The sequence below is a fragment of the Sciurus vulgaris genome (assembly GCF_902686455.1).
Source record: "Sciurus vulgaris genome assembly, chromosome: 1".
Taxonomy (NCBI): Eukaryota; Metazoa; Chordata; class Mammalia; order Rodentia; family Sciuridae; genus Sciurus; species Sciurus vulgaris.
Window position 1 is genome coordinate 174,004,268 of NC_136461.1, and position 13,878 is coordinate 174,018,145.

General features: G+C 36.4%; 1 protein-coding gene across 1 annotated transcript in view; it reads left to right on the plus strand.

Annotated features, from left to right (window-relative positions):
* LOC306653220 (intermembrane lipid transfer protein VPS13B-like) overlaps window positions 1-13,878 on the plus strand; it is a gene marked incomplete at its 5' end in the record, with an annotated part of 899,457 nt that overhangs the window by 752,712 nt on the left and 132,867 nt on the right. The window contains 2 exon segments of the mRNA XM_079126163.1: window positions 969-1,176; window positions 1,477-1,661. Coding sequence (XP_078982289.1) covers window positions 969-1,176; window positions 1,477-1,661 — 393 coding nt within the window.

Here is a 13,878-nt window from a genome sequence, read left to right on the forward strand (position 1 = left end):
ACACATTTAAAAAGCATTGAGAGCAAAAACTAGATATTTCATGACTACATTCTAGTCAGTGCCTCTCTTAACAGTGTAGATCTGGGACATGGTATTCTTCTCCCCAGCTTGACTTTTCACCCATCTCTATTTCTTATCATCCAATAAAAATAATATTAATGAGAACAAAAGTGAACAGTGTTGTATCTCTTACTTCCATTTCAGAGATGCCTCAATTCCAAAGAACAGAACCTAAGTCTGTTATTTAAAATTTACCCACAAGGTATTGGTCTATTCTTTTCTAATCTTCTCCATTAGAGGGAACGTTTACCTCTTCCTCCCTTTGCTCTAAAACTCTTCTGTAGCTCCTGGGCAGTATAGTCTCAGGGAGGGGCTGTGGAATCCTGTGTATTAGCATATTGTCACTAAGTGCGGAAGATTGGCGCCTTCTAAGTTCAAGACCACTGAGCAGGTTTCCTCTCTCTTTTTCTCTTAAGTGTAGAAGAGCAAAGAAATGGACCTCATAATCAGAATTATTTATTTAATCTCATGTCAAAATGCAGGAAGCTATTCTATAAAGTTATTATTATTTTATTAGCGTTTTTACCTAAAGGGTCTTCATTGCCTTCTCTTGTACTATAATAGGCATTCTTTGCCCTCATAACTAAATGAGTTTATAAACATTATTTCACATCAATGTAATTTCGTCATTAATCTAACATTTAAGATGTGTTATTGACACAATAGATGATATAATTGATTTTGTTGTTATTATATATTTAAGTAATAGAATTTCTTCCTATAAGTTAATTACATCTGAGATATTAGTTTATTATTATTAGTTTATTCTTATTATTATTAGTTATTTATCAGTAACTATAAAATGAACATAATTATAGTCTTCCATTATTTTAAATATGATTGCACCTAATTATCCTTAAGAACTGTTTGTATTTAAGGCCACTAGAATTTTTCATGTCACTTTGAAGGTCTTCTGGGGTCAAGAACATTTGAATTGTTTAGTCCTCCTACATGAATTACTTTTTGGATATCTTAAAGAAGAGACAAATGTTGAAGTGCAAGTTTCTGAATCAGTGCCTCAGATGCCATCTCCTGTGGAAAAGAATCAGGCCTTTAAAAGTGAACACAGTTCAGATGACCTACGAACAGGTCTTTTTCAGTACATTCACGATGCTGGTAAGTAGCAACAGCTCCAGTATGAGAGTGTATATGCATGTGTGTGTGTTTAAATGCATGTTCACTAAATTATAACATATCAATCACTTGACAGGGCATTCATACTTGCAGTATAGTAATAATGCATTCTCATTCAATCTCTCAAGGGAATTCTTGATTTCTTTCTATCTCAAACCATGTAAAAATGATCAAATGATTTCTTTTTATTATTTTCTTTTGGTCTTAAAAACTTTCTTCTCATTCTATGAACCAATGTGTCCCTTCTAAAAGCATACAGTGTGTTATATTTTCATTTGACAGAGCCTTTGAAACTCCCTGGTATCTATGAAGTCTTGTTTTACAATGAAACAGAAGATAGCCCAGGGATGATGTTATGGAGGTATCCAGAACCCAGAGTGCTTACGCTGGTGCGAATAACTCCTGTGCCTTTCAACACCACAGAGGATCCAGATATTAGCACAGCAGACCTGGGTGATGTGCTACAGGTATGTAAAAAATATTCATTTTTAAATAAAGTGTGGGAAAGTGTTGATCATTTGTTAAGAATGATTTGTGGCATACTTATTCCTTATGGTCAGTAGTATCATAGAGAAATACACACATTTATACCATGTACACACCTGTATGTACAATAGAAATTTTAAATTAAAGGAATGATGTAATTCAGATTCAAGATACATGGGAATTTCAAGAGTTCTTAATCCTCATCTTCATCCTGATGTATATAAGATTACATGATCTTTTACTGTAATGGGAAAAGAAGGTGTCATTCAATTTGCCACACATTTATCAACTGCCTACTATGTTTGCACTCCTTAGAGTTTCTGGAACTGCTCTTTGGAATAAAATATGCCCACATAAGGCCAGAATTCAATAACTTTAATTTTCATTTCCAGAGCTGAAAATGGTCTTGGGATTTGAGGTAGGCTGATTTTCCTAACAAGAAAAATTGTCTAACCAGTGATCATATTCCCTATGGTTTTGAAATGCTTGTTGCTTATCAGGTTCCCTGAGTTTAATGTGAATATCACTGTGAATATTTATTATTATTCTACTGATCTGAATTTCTATAAAATGTGTTTCACCCCTAGTATTCCATCTCTTACTGGATCTCAAATCCATCCCTTCAAAACCTGGGAGTTGAGCCATGCACTGTGGTACACACTGATAATTCCAGCAACTCGGGAGACTGAGGCAGGAGGATCATGAGTTCAAAACCAACCTCAACAAAAGTGAGGCACTAAGCAACTCAGTGAGACCCTGTATCTAAATAAAATACAAGATAGGGCTGGAGATGTGGTTCACTGGTCCAGTGCCCCTGAGTTCAATCCCCTATACCAAACAAGCAAACAAACATAAAACCCAAGACTCATTTCTGATTTCTCTCTTTTCCTAGCTCTACACATACAACCATCAACAAGTCCTATCAGTTCTACCTCCAAGATATGTCCCTATTCTACCTGCTTTCCTACTTCTGTTTCTACCAGTACAACTTGAGTCCAAGCTGCTATCACCTATTCCCTATTACTTCCTGGTTAGTCTGTTCACTTCCATTCTTGACTACGTGTAATGCATTTCCAGATAGCAGCTTGAGGGATGTTTTTAAAATATAGGTCATATCAAATCACAATTTGAGACCCTGTGGTCGCTTCCTTTAATAGTTTGAACAGAACTGCAGCCTTGCTCTCTGACTGGAAGTCAGGTTGTCTCCTCCTCCACACTGTGCTCCAGCCACCCTGGCCTCCTTTTTCTTCTTGAGCATACCACCCCCGTCCTTTCTCTCGCCCTTGCCTCACCACTCTCAATCTTTTTTTGTTAAATGCAGTACTGAGATCCAACCCAGTGCCTCATACCTGCTAGGCAAGTGCCCTGTCACTGAGCTACAACCCCAGCCACACTTTTGATCTGTGTCAGTCAGATACCAGCTCAAATGACATAGCCTGGTTAGCCCACTTACCACTACTTAATTCTGTATTATATTACCTTGCTTTCCTTTTTCATGTCTTTTAGTGCTGTCTAAAATTATTTTATGCATTTGTTTGTTTACTTGCTTATATATTCATTCTCTATTATTAGAAAATAAGCTGTTTGTGTTTCTTGATCACATATCTCTAGCCCCTAGTACCTAGAAGTTCTCACCAATTTTTTCAAAAAAATGACTGCTCTATACTTAACAAATTAGAGTAATGATATAAATCAGAGAAATCCAAGATACATATTAATATAGGTGTTCTTGCATTCTTAATTATTCTTATTTAAATTCCTATTTATGTTTAGTCAAATATTCATCTTTTTAATTGATAACAATGAAGCTTGCCATCATATTGTCAGATGAATTCAAATGTGCAGAACAATCCAGACTACAAAGATGACAACAGTCTCCTCTCTGATTCTTAAGTCATCACATTTGTTATTTTCCTATCAAAATCATATGTTCATGATTATATTCTCTGCCTAAATTCTTGGGTTATTTTGCCAAATGAAATAGCAGTATCTGTGAGTTCTCCTCTCTTATTAGACTTTTTAAATACAGCATATCTATAGATTTTCAATCAAGATGAAAATAGTTATATAAAAAAGTGTCAGCAGCATATTAAAGCTTCTTTCCAACTGATGTTTAGATTCAAATTTATGTCTAAATATTAATGCATTTACAGTATAAGTTAATAAATAATTATTACCAGTATTATGATGTCAGTTCTATTAAATTGCTTAACTAAAGTAGTAAGTACATTCACTAGTGGCATGTTCTGTATCTTCTCACAGCTATTAGACGGGAGGGCACAGTCGTTAAGAGGATAAACTATTGGCATGATGCCCCGTTCAGATTCTGCCTTTACCACTTGCAAACAATATCACAGTAGGGAAGTAACGACCTTTCAGCCTTGGGTTTCATGTTTTGCTTCTATTAAAATAATAAAATGAAGTATTAATGATATAAGAATTAATACTCATAAAACATGTGGAATCATGCCTGGCAAATAGCAAGTGTTATATAAGTATTAGTGTTACCACCTATTATGATGACTACTTTCAAGACTCCTTTCATCAAGCAGAAGCATAGGCTAGGCCAGGGAGAACTGGGGTCTGATGGATGGCTTTGTGGTCCAACTAGAATAGTCCAGATCTGGGGTAATCCCAGGGCCTAGGTAGTGAACTTAGCATATAAGAAAAGCACTGCATGAAAGAAGCCTGCAAGGTCTCAGATTTGTTATCAGAAAGGTCTTGTCATGTTTCACAGTTTGGTGAAGAAATCAGGAACCAAGATGGGAGGGACAAAGACAAGGACACTAGACAGAGGAGAAGGGAGCAAGACAGGGTTATAGCTTGTAAAAGTTGAAAGAGCTTGATCCAGAATCAACAGCTTGGATGAAAGAACAGAGTAGAACAGGCAACAGGGCTGACCTGACACCATGCTGATGAATTCCTTTTATAATCCCCATATTTTCCTGACTAGGAGCAGAATTTGTCCCAGGACTTAGAATGGGTCTCATCAGTAAAAACAACCAGGAGCTGCAATTTTAGACTCATATGGACTGTTTTGTTTTGTTGGAGCTTCTGTTGAGAACAGAAAATATATAGCATAAATCACAGGTATAATTCAATTCAACAGCTTTTTTCTTGTGCATGTACAGTACCACACCCTTTCTCTTGGGAATTAAGAGGCAGATGAAATATTGTTTCTGTGTTGGAAGCTTGTGATCTTGAATTGCAGGGAGCTCATGAAAGGAATGCCCTTTGTCAATGTGGTATAGTGCAAATAACATGAAGTCTCATCTCCTGACCCTTTTTTACTGATTCATCAACTTCAGGCAACTTTAGAGCTCCATTTCCTTGACTGAACACTGGAGTTAATGTTATCTACCTTTCACAATTATTCAGGGAGATTATGTCAAATGGAATATTATAGGTAATGCTCTTAACTAAGTGCCTTACACATGATGAACTTTAATAAATGTATATTTTCTTCCCTCTTCTCCTTTTTTATACACAAATGCCTGAACCATTAAAAGAAACTCCTAACTGAAATTCCAACTTTCAGTCTCTCTTCCTTCCAGTCTATCCTGCTAAGGTCTCGGGAACAGATGAATTATATAATTCCCTGAAGATTTGTCAGTGTATCACCCTACTACCCTGATCTTAACAGCCCTGTGTAGCCATCGCCTCTACCACCACTCCACCAGCTTTGCTTTACAGCCCCTATGCTCAAGTTAAGCTGGCCCATTTGGCATTCCCCACACCAACCTGCAACACCTTTCTTCTTCTTTTTTTGAATCCCTCCCTTCTCTGCCAGTTGAAATCCTGTCCACACGTCAAGAATGGCTCACAGGCTATCTGTTTCATGAACCCCTTCCCAGATAACATGTCTTAACATGATACCCTTAAATCTGAAATCCTAGAACACTTAGTGTCATGATTTTTATGCTGTTTTTCACCCTATTCCTTGCTTTTTTTCTTTCGATACTGGAGATTGACCCAGGGACACTCTATTACTGAGCTACATATCCAATCCTTTTTTATTTTTTACTTCAAAACAAGATCTCACTAACTTGTCCATATTGACCTCAAACTTATATTCTTCCTACCTCATCCTATCAAGTAGCTGGAATTACAGACCTACACCACTGCACCCAGTTTATTCATCAGTTTTTCTCTTATTTGTCTATATCTTGTCTCCCTCCTAGAGTTAATGTCTCTAAAGGAAGCGATCATATCTATTTTGTTATTATTTTCTTTAGAGTATCTGCTGCAGTTATGCTCAATATAATATATTGAATGGAGAAATAAATACATGAATGTCCATGTTCCTATTTCATATTATTTAAAAGTATTATATTATTTATCACTATTTTATGGGACTAATGAATGCATTTTGGTTTTCCCAACTGAACTATGTCAGGATGCAGTGTGCTATTCATCAGTGGTATCATCTGCCGTAAACATACAGTCTAATGTTATTATGCTACCCAGGCTCTTGGTGAGATCATTGAATATTCTGCCAAGCCTACTTGTTCCCTAAACAGAGGATAGTTCTTATGTATGAAGATAAATTAATCTCCTTGGCCTTAGTCCTAAAAGCAGAATTGAGTTTGGATGACTTTTTCCTTCAGGACCATTAGTTCATTTAAAAATGGGCCTTACAGCATTCAGTTATCCTACAGAATCCTCAGATGTGTTTATTTATATTCCATCATTGATGATGTCAGTGATATTTATAAACAACCCCCCATATAACCTTATGGAATTTATTTTGTAATAATAATGAAAAATATAGGAAGCATGTCCATAATATTAAATCAAACTAACCATATGTTCTGAATAAAAACCCTGAAATTAATGTTCATGGAAAACAAAAGGAGCTTATTTTGTGTCAATTTATAATTATGTAATCTTAAGTGTTATTGATATATTTAGATGTCAATAAATTAGGATCTATAAGGTAAAGTAAAATTATAAAGTAATGCCACTACTCTAAAAAGGAGTGTTGTGTGGTTTTAATGAGCCTAAGTGTAAGAAATTTCTGGCACTATGTCTGGCACATAGTAGGCTTTCCTCTTTTTTGCTGTGTACTCTTTTTATTGAGGATTCCCATTTTGGAAATATCTGTGTTGCAAAATTTTAAATTTTAATCCATCCTTTGTAGGAAAACTGACAATGAATATTTTAATTCTTACATAGATCTGTCATTTGCTTGTTCTTACTCCCCTTTGGGTCCATTGTCACATAACAAATGAAGATATCTAACAGTTTAGTGCAGTATATAAATAAAAATAAGTAGGGAAACATGAAAGACTCAATATTGAGGAAACAAGAATAGATTCTGAAGCTTGAGAATTCCTTTTCTGGTTGAAAAAGTGCTATGCAATTTTGTATCTTTAGTAACAAATTATTCTTTTTCCCCATTAATTCAGTTTATTCTTCGATGTCAGAATTCCCCAAACTGCACAATTTCTCCTATACAAAATCTTCAAAATTTAGTGCAGAGTTTTCTTGTGTAAAAATTTTGACTAAAGTCCTTAAAAGAAATCTTCTTAAGGGTAACAAGAAGAGAAAAGACAAAATCAAGCTGTTTCCTGTGTTTATTTCTGGCAGAAAAGGAGAACTGTAAGCCAAAGAGCTCAACACACTTGTGCCCAGTTCACTTTTTTTTCCCAATTCAAGTCAGGAAAATTAGTTTTTAAAGTAACACTAGTATGATTATAAAATTCAAAGTAAAACCTTACTGGAAAAACAACAAATTTTTTTTATTCTCCAAGGTGGGCATTATCCCCATTTTAGAAGTGTGGAAACACAGGATAAGAGAGGTTAATTAACTGCCTTAAATCTTAAAATTTATAAGTGTGGTAACCAGAATTTCATCCCCAACTTCTCTGACTCTAAAACCTATTTGTTTCTGACTCTAAAATCAATATTCTTTCCCCTTTGTGTAGAAGAGTAGGATGATAATATTGTAGAGGATATACTAGGGTGAAAGTTGAGTGAGCCACCTAATTAGGAAATGTGGAAAGAAGAAAAATAAAATTCTCTCTTCCTGTAAGCTATTGAATCATTAAATGGTTATCCCCAAGATATCCTAAGTAACTTTAAATCAATAAAAGGACACCAGTCAGGCAAGATAGGCTGGGAACTAGGACATCTAAAGAAAGAATATTTCCTTCACAAGGAGTACTGGTCTACTGGAGGCCTGGAGCAGTCACAGAAACATTTATTGGCAAAGACCTTCCTGGCAGCATCCAAAGAAATGGTGCCCAAGTGTCTGTTCACCTGGTAGCTAAATCCCCTCTATGGAGATGAATGAGCAGCTGTCAAATCTTTGTGTCTAACGTTCAAATCGTGTAACCACCTAAACAACCTTCTAACAGTTTGGCTCCCAGTGCTGTCCGTGTACAGAGAGAGTATCATACAGTGTTTGAGCCAGCATCAGTATCCAGGCTGCTTGGCAGTTAGACATCTCATGGTAAATTAATAACCTAGCATCTGCTTCATACATTAGTCTCTAGTGAACTTTGTTAGCATGAGTCAGCATTCCTAAGTTTAGTCAGTGGTAGGACACCACTGAAATTTTTTGAGACTGCAAGACCAACAGCTAGATCTTGAGTCATGGTGAATCTATCACATTAAATGCCCTCTTATGACTACCTGCCTTTCCCAAATGACATCTGTATTATTCAGTATGTCACAGATTTTTCCAAAGAGACTTCTACTTTCTCTACCTTTGAGAGTTATGAGGAGTAGAGATAATGTTTGTAAAGCTTCTAGCATGTTGCCTTACAGGAATCATTGTGACAGACAGCAGTAGCTATTATGATTATTATCATCAGTATCATCATCCTATCAATTGATCAAAGAACCTGGATCCTACTATATTAGACCAAGAAATCCCATTTTTTATATTTATGGTTTATGCCATAAATATAATGCCATCATAATTTTGAGGATGCTGGCTCTTCATGTGATTAATAAGTGAAATACTTTAAATGACAGAAAATGAGTACTCTTAAGAGACACCTTACCCTCAGCAGTTGTGGCCTCTGTGGTAGTATGTCAGTTGTAATTTTCTAGGTTGCAAGTAACCAGATACTTCAATGAAGCTAATGTAAGCAAAGAAGAAGTTAATTATCAAGATACAATGGGGAGTCCTTCAGGCCAAAAGCAAGATGCAGCTGGGATTCTGGAATGGAAGACAGGGACCCAGGGGAGTCTTAGTCTTCTCTGCTTCTTTCTCCATGTTTGTTTTATTCTTCCTTTTCAACAGACTGGCTTTTTCTCCTCATTTCTTAGGCCATCTGATAAGTTGCCCACAGCTCCCAAAGTCCCATAGTTATATTGACAAGTCCAACCTCTGTTGGCAGATGCACATTCTTAATTAATTCTGTTTGGGAAGTGGTACTCTTGGCCCAGTCATGCATGGTTATAGGAGACAGTGACATTTTACCAGCACAACTGAGAATTAGTGGTCAATGTGAGCTTTGCAGAAATCCTCCACCAAAGGATCTGTTCTTTGTCACAGGTCCCTTACTGCTCTCACATTTAGTCTCCACTGGATGGGCCAGTACTGATCACACACCACCAGCCATTGCTTTCCACTCTGATTTTGAAGGTCTGAACAACATGTTCTGCTCTTCTCAAAGGGTTGCCTTCCCTGGATGGTGTTTGGTTTTAGAGAAAAGATCATCAATGGCAAAGGGTTTCTAGAAGGACTGCTTCACTAAAAACATGGACTCCTTTTTGCTGTGGTTTTCCAGATTTTCCATTTGCAAATATCTGGTGATGTCGTTTCTCTCTATACATCAAAAACTGTCTGTGTCTGGAGAAAAGCTTTAAACCATGTTTTAAATCTTCTCATTGTCTCCTCCTAAAATATAAGTCACACAAGGTGCATAAGACACACGAGATCATTTCTTGTCCCCAGTATGCTTAAAATAATCAATGCCACTCTTGCCAGAGCTTTCTTTTTAATGGACAGCTTCATAGATTCCATAAATATACTCCTAGTTCTGATGAGGTATGAGAATTTTACATATAATTTTCTGTTTTAAAAAATTGATTTTGTAATGTGATGTTTTAATATTTGTAGCTTAGTGGTGATTTCATTGTCTTTAGTTTTCTGATAACATAATATCTTCTGTTTATCCACAGACTGAACTAAAACTCCATTAAATCTTATAGTTGTGTGGATTTTTTCCTTTTTCATAATTATGCAGAAAATGTTCCAGGTCAGACAGTTGTTCTTGATATCATTCAATAAATTAGAAACTTGACTTTTGCTGCTTTAAACTTAACTTTACAGGCTTCTTATACTTCTAAAGCACATGGACCTGATAGGCAAAGATTACAGTGTTAGCACATGGTGACACTACAAAAAGAGAATCCTTCTGAGAGTTATTTGCAATCTAATATGATTTGCCTCTTCCACACACAGCTTAAAAAGAATAAAATGAAATATTCTTGAGTGTTTCTTTCTTTTCAGCTGTGTTGGTTGGTTTGCTTATAGCTACACATATGTTCCCAGAATCCTGAGCATTTTATTTTATAAGCACCTCCTGCCCACTGGCAGCTGTACTAATGTGTCCCAGAAGGCTTTGCTCCTATCCATCATCTTTAGGAGGGGTACTCAAAGCCAGATATGATATTCATTGTTGTTGAAATGCAGGAAAGAAGAAAAAGTCTGGGGGGCATTGGGGAAATAAGAGGCTGAGCCAGACTCTTAGGAAATAAAGGAAGGGAAAAGATCCTGTGTACTCGGTGGACACAATTATAAATGCTTTTGAATGATGGGTAACAGTGCTGGATCGACTACTAAGTGTTTTATATCCAGAAGCCAAAGAAGGGAAATATAAAATAGAGTATTCCCTGAATATACTTTTAATCATTCTGTCTTCATAGTGTTGTAAAAATATGAAAAAAGGATCTAGGAATAGGATCTAGGAATTTTAAAGAGTCATGCCTGAGAATTTTGAGGTTAACTCTGTAAATACAAATGAAAGACCTTCAGCTAGGTGCTGTGAGAGATATAAAGGTAGAGAGAGTTCTAGCTCTAGTCCCAATGTGCCTGTAGTCAATAAGCTCAAAAAATAAGGCAAGACATAGCCTGAGATGTGCCATGGAAAAGACATAGCAAATGTACCTCTTTAGACAAAGAGTTTACAGCTGATTGGAAGTATCAGGACAAGGCTTCACAGAAGAGATGGCTGTGGAGGGGATCCTTAAAAGATTATGAGTAAAAAAAAAAAAAAAAAATAGAAAGGAATTATGAAAAAAAATCAATATGAACAAAATTTCAAAATTAAATAGAGAAGGCAGAATATAACATTTCTAGGACTTGGCAAATAGTCTGATTTGACTAGTACGGGTTAGACAAGAGTGGGATTAATAGGAGAGTGATAAGCTGCAAACACAGTTTGTTTGTCTGTCCTTGGAAGGAAAGGAGAAGACCGCTTATTCATTGAGTACCTAGTGTGTGTATGCCATCTCTGTCTTCACTATAACCCTAAGGAGTAGCTGTTGTTATCTCCACATTAGAGGTCATAGCAGGGGTAGAACTATGACTCAAACCTGGGATTGTATGAATCCTTAAGTCCTTCTGTGTTGTGCTGCCTTGACTAACTACATTTAGAGTATGGAGTTTATTTTTCATTTGATCAACCTTGACAAACCACTGGCAGTTCAGGATTTGGGATAAATTAACCTAGTGGTCTGATAGAAATGGACTTGGAACAAGGAGAGACCAGAAATGAGAATGATAGGGACCTCAGAGATGGTAGAGGCTTTAAACTGAAGGGACTAGCTGGGATGGAGAAAAAGAAATGAATGCAGGACATGTGTAGAGAAAAGACAGATGCTCTTGACAACTAATATGGTCATTTAAGGAAACAGTAAGAGAATTTTAAATATGAGTGAGAAATTTAAGCTCAAGAAGAAGGTAAGAGCATTTACACAATTTCGGAGATAAGGAGTCCCTGCTATGCTAAGCTCTGTTCTCTTTGTGCAGCACAAATTCTAAGCTTGAAACCAGTCCTGCAATGGAATGTTGTTGTTCGCTTATTAGAGACCAGGAAGCTGAGAAGATCTGTAACGTTAAATGAGTTGCCCTGGACCTTTCTCTCAGAAAAATGCATGAAAGCACATGAAACAACATACAAGTGCAGGAAGCTTGTAGACCCCTGTCAGCTAAGTTTGAATCATTGGTGAAGAATCCCAATAACAAAAGAAACACTGCTAATCAGTTAGGATTTGGTTCAGAATAAAAGGCAAAAAAATACAAAATACCAGTAGCTTAAACAGAACAGAAGTTCATTCCTCTCAGGATTGATCAGGACTGCAATATCTCTACAAAGTTCTGAGGGCACAGGCATCTCTGGCTCATACAGCTCTGCTGTCTTCGGCAGTTGGTTTTTCTTCGTGGTCCAAGATGGATGCACAAACTTCAACCAGCTTGTCCCTACTCCAACCATAGGAGGAGAAAAGAACCAACAAAAGCACATCTCCTCTTTTAAGGATATTTCTTGGAACCCACACCCTGTACTGCTGTGTTGCCAACATCACAGAGTCCAGAATTGTGTCACATGGCCACACCTAGTTGAAAGGGAAATTGGGCTCATTATCTGAGGAGGAAGGAAAGAAGAGATGTTGGGAGACAGCAGTATTCCCTGCTGGCCCCCTGAGGAGGGCTCTGCTATGCTCTCCCGCCCTGCAACCTGCTTCTCCTCCTGCCTGGCTATGAGGTACACCATTTAATGTATGAAGCAGTGAGAAAACTAACTTTGTAATTCATTAATAAAAGGTCTGCTGAGGCAGAATTTGTAGTCAGAACTTAAGACACAAATGTTATTTTTGAAATAAAAAAATAAATAGTTTGAAATGCTCACATTCCTCACCCTTCAAAAAAGTAAGAGGTGGGGAAGGAATCTGTCAGTAAGATGTGCTTTTAAAGTAAATGGAAAACATTTGCAAACTGGAAGAATACTGAAGTCATTTTTGTCCTGTCACTTTATTTGGTGGTAGAAATTTTATTAGCCTATTTCTCTTTTCCCATTAAATACTCTTACATCTAAAAGTGGACAGGGTATTTCTTTCTGGAAACAAAGAACTATGCTTAGCAATGAGAGTGTGTTTGATGTTTATTGCGCAGTATTAAAAATGTTTGAGATGTAAAAAAGATAAAATGAAATAATAATAAATATGAATGATGTTCTAATGATCATCTTTTTATGAATTAGTCTCTGCCAAATAGAAATATTTCCCACTGAGATTCACAGCAGAAAACCATAATTCATTAAGTATAGATTCTTCATTGTTTAAGAGAGCAACAAACAGAAGAGAAGAGGAATGGATAAAGAGGCAGTATAGCTCAGCTCTTAAGAGCACAGTTTCTGGAGCTAGAGTCTCTGGCTCCAAACCCAAGGTCAGCTGGTGACCTCAGGCAAGTTACATAACATCTCTGTTCTTTATCTTTCTCCTCTGTAAATTAGGGATAATAATAGCTCCTACTTCACTAAGTTGTTGGAAGGAATGACTGCTGGATGTAAAGAGCACTTAGTTTGTCTAGCACATAGTAGAAGCCCACTACATGCCAGTTTGCCTCATGTTCTGCCCTAAATTTTGAATGTTAGAGGACAGTTGAGTTTTGATTATAAACTACAAATTCTTTCTCTTCCCTATCTTTTTATAAAGACATTGATCAGGAAAAAATCTAACTTGATTACATGTTTTATACTGTTTTGTAGCAATATCTTTAAATATTAAAGTTAAGGATCTTCGGTCCCTTTGTTAAACTTTATTGAGAAACAATTCACATACAGTTTGCCCATTTGAAGGGTTTGGTGGTTTTTAATATGTTCATTGAATTGTGCAGTCACCACCAGACTCAATTTTAGAACATTTTCATCACCTAAAAAAAAACCTACTACCCTTTAGTTATCACTCTCCAATCTCCCCATCCTCCATTTGCAACCACAAATTTACTTTGTTTTTATGTATCACCTTTATTGCAGACATCTCATGTAAGTTGCCTTTTTGTGGTTGGCATTTGCCATTCAGCATATTTTACAGTTTATCCAAGTTTATCATGGATCAATATTTATTTTTGTTGTCAAATAATAATTCTATTATATAGCTATGCCAATTAAAATTATCCACTCATCAGTTATAGGGCATTTGGATATTTTCATTTTTTTGAATCCTTTTCCTCCTTACTTAGAT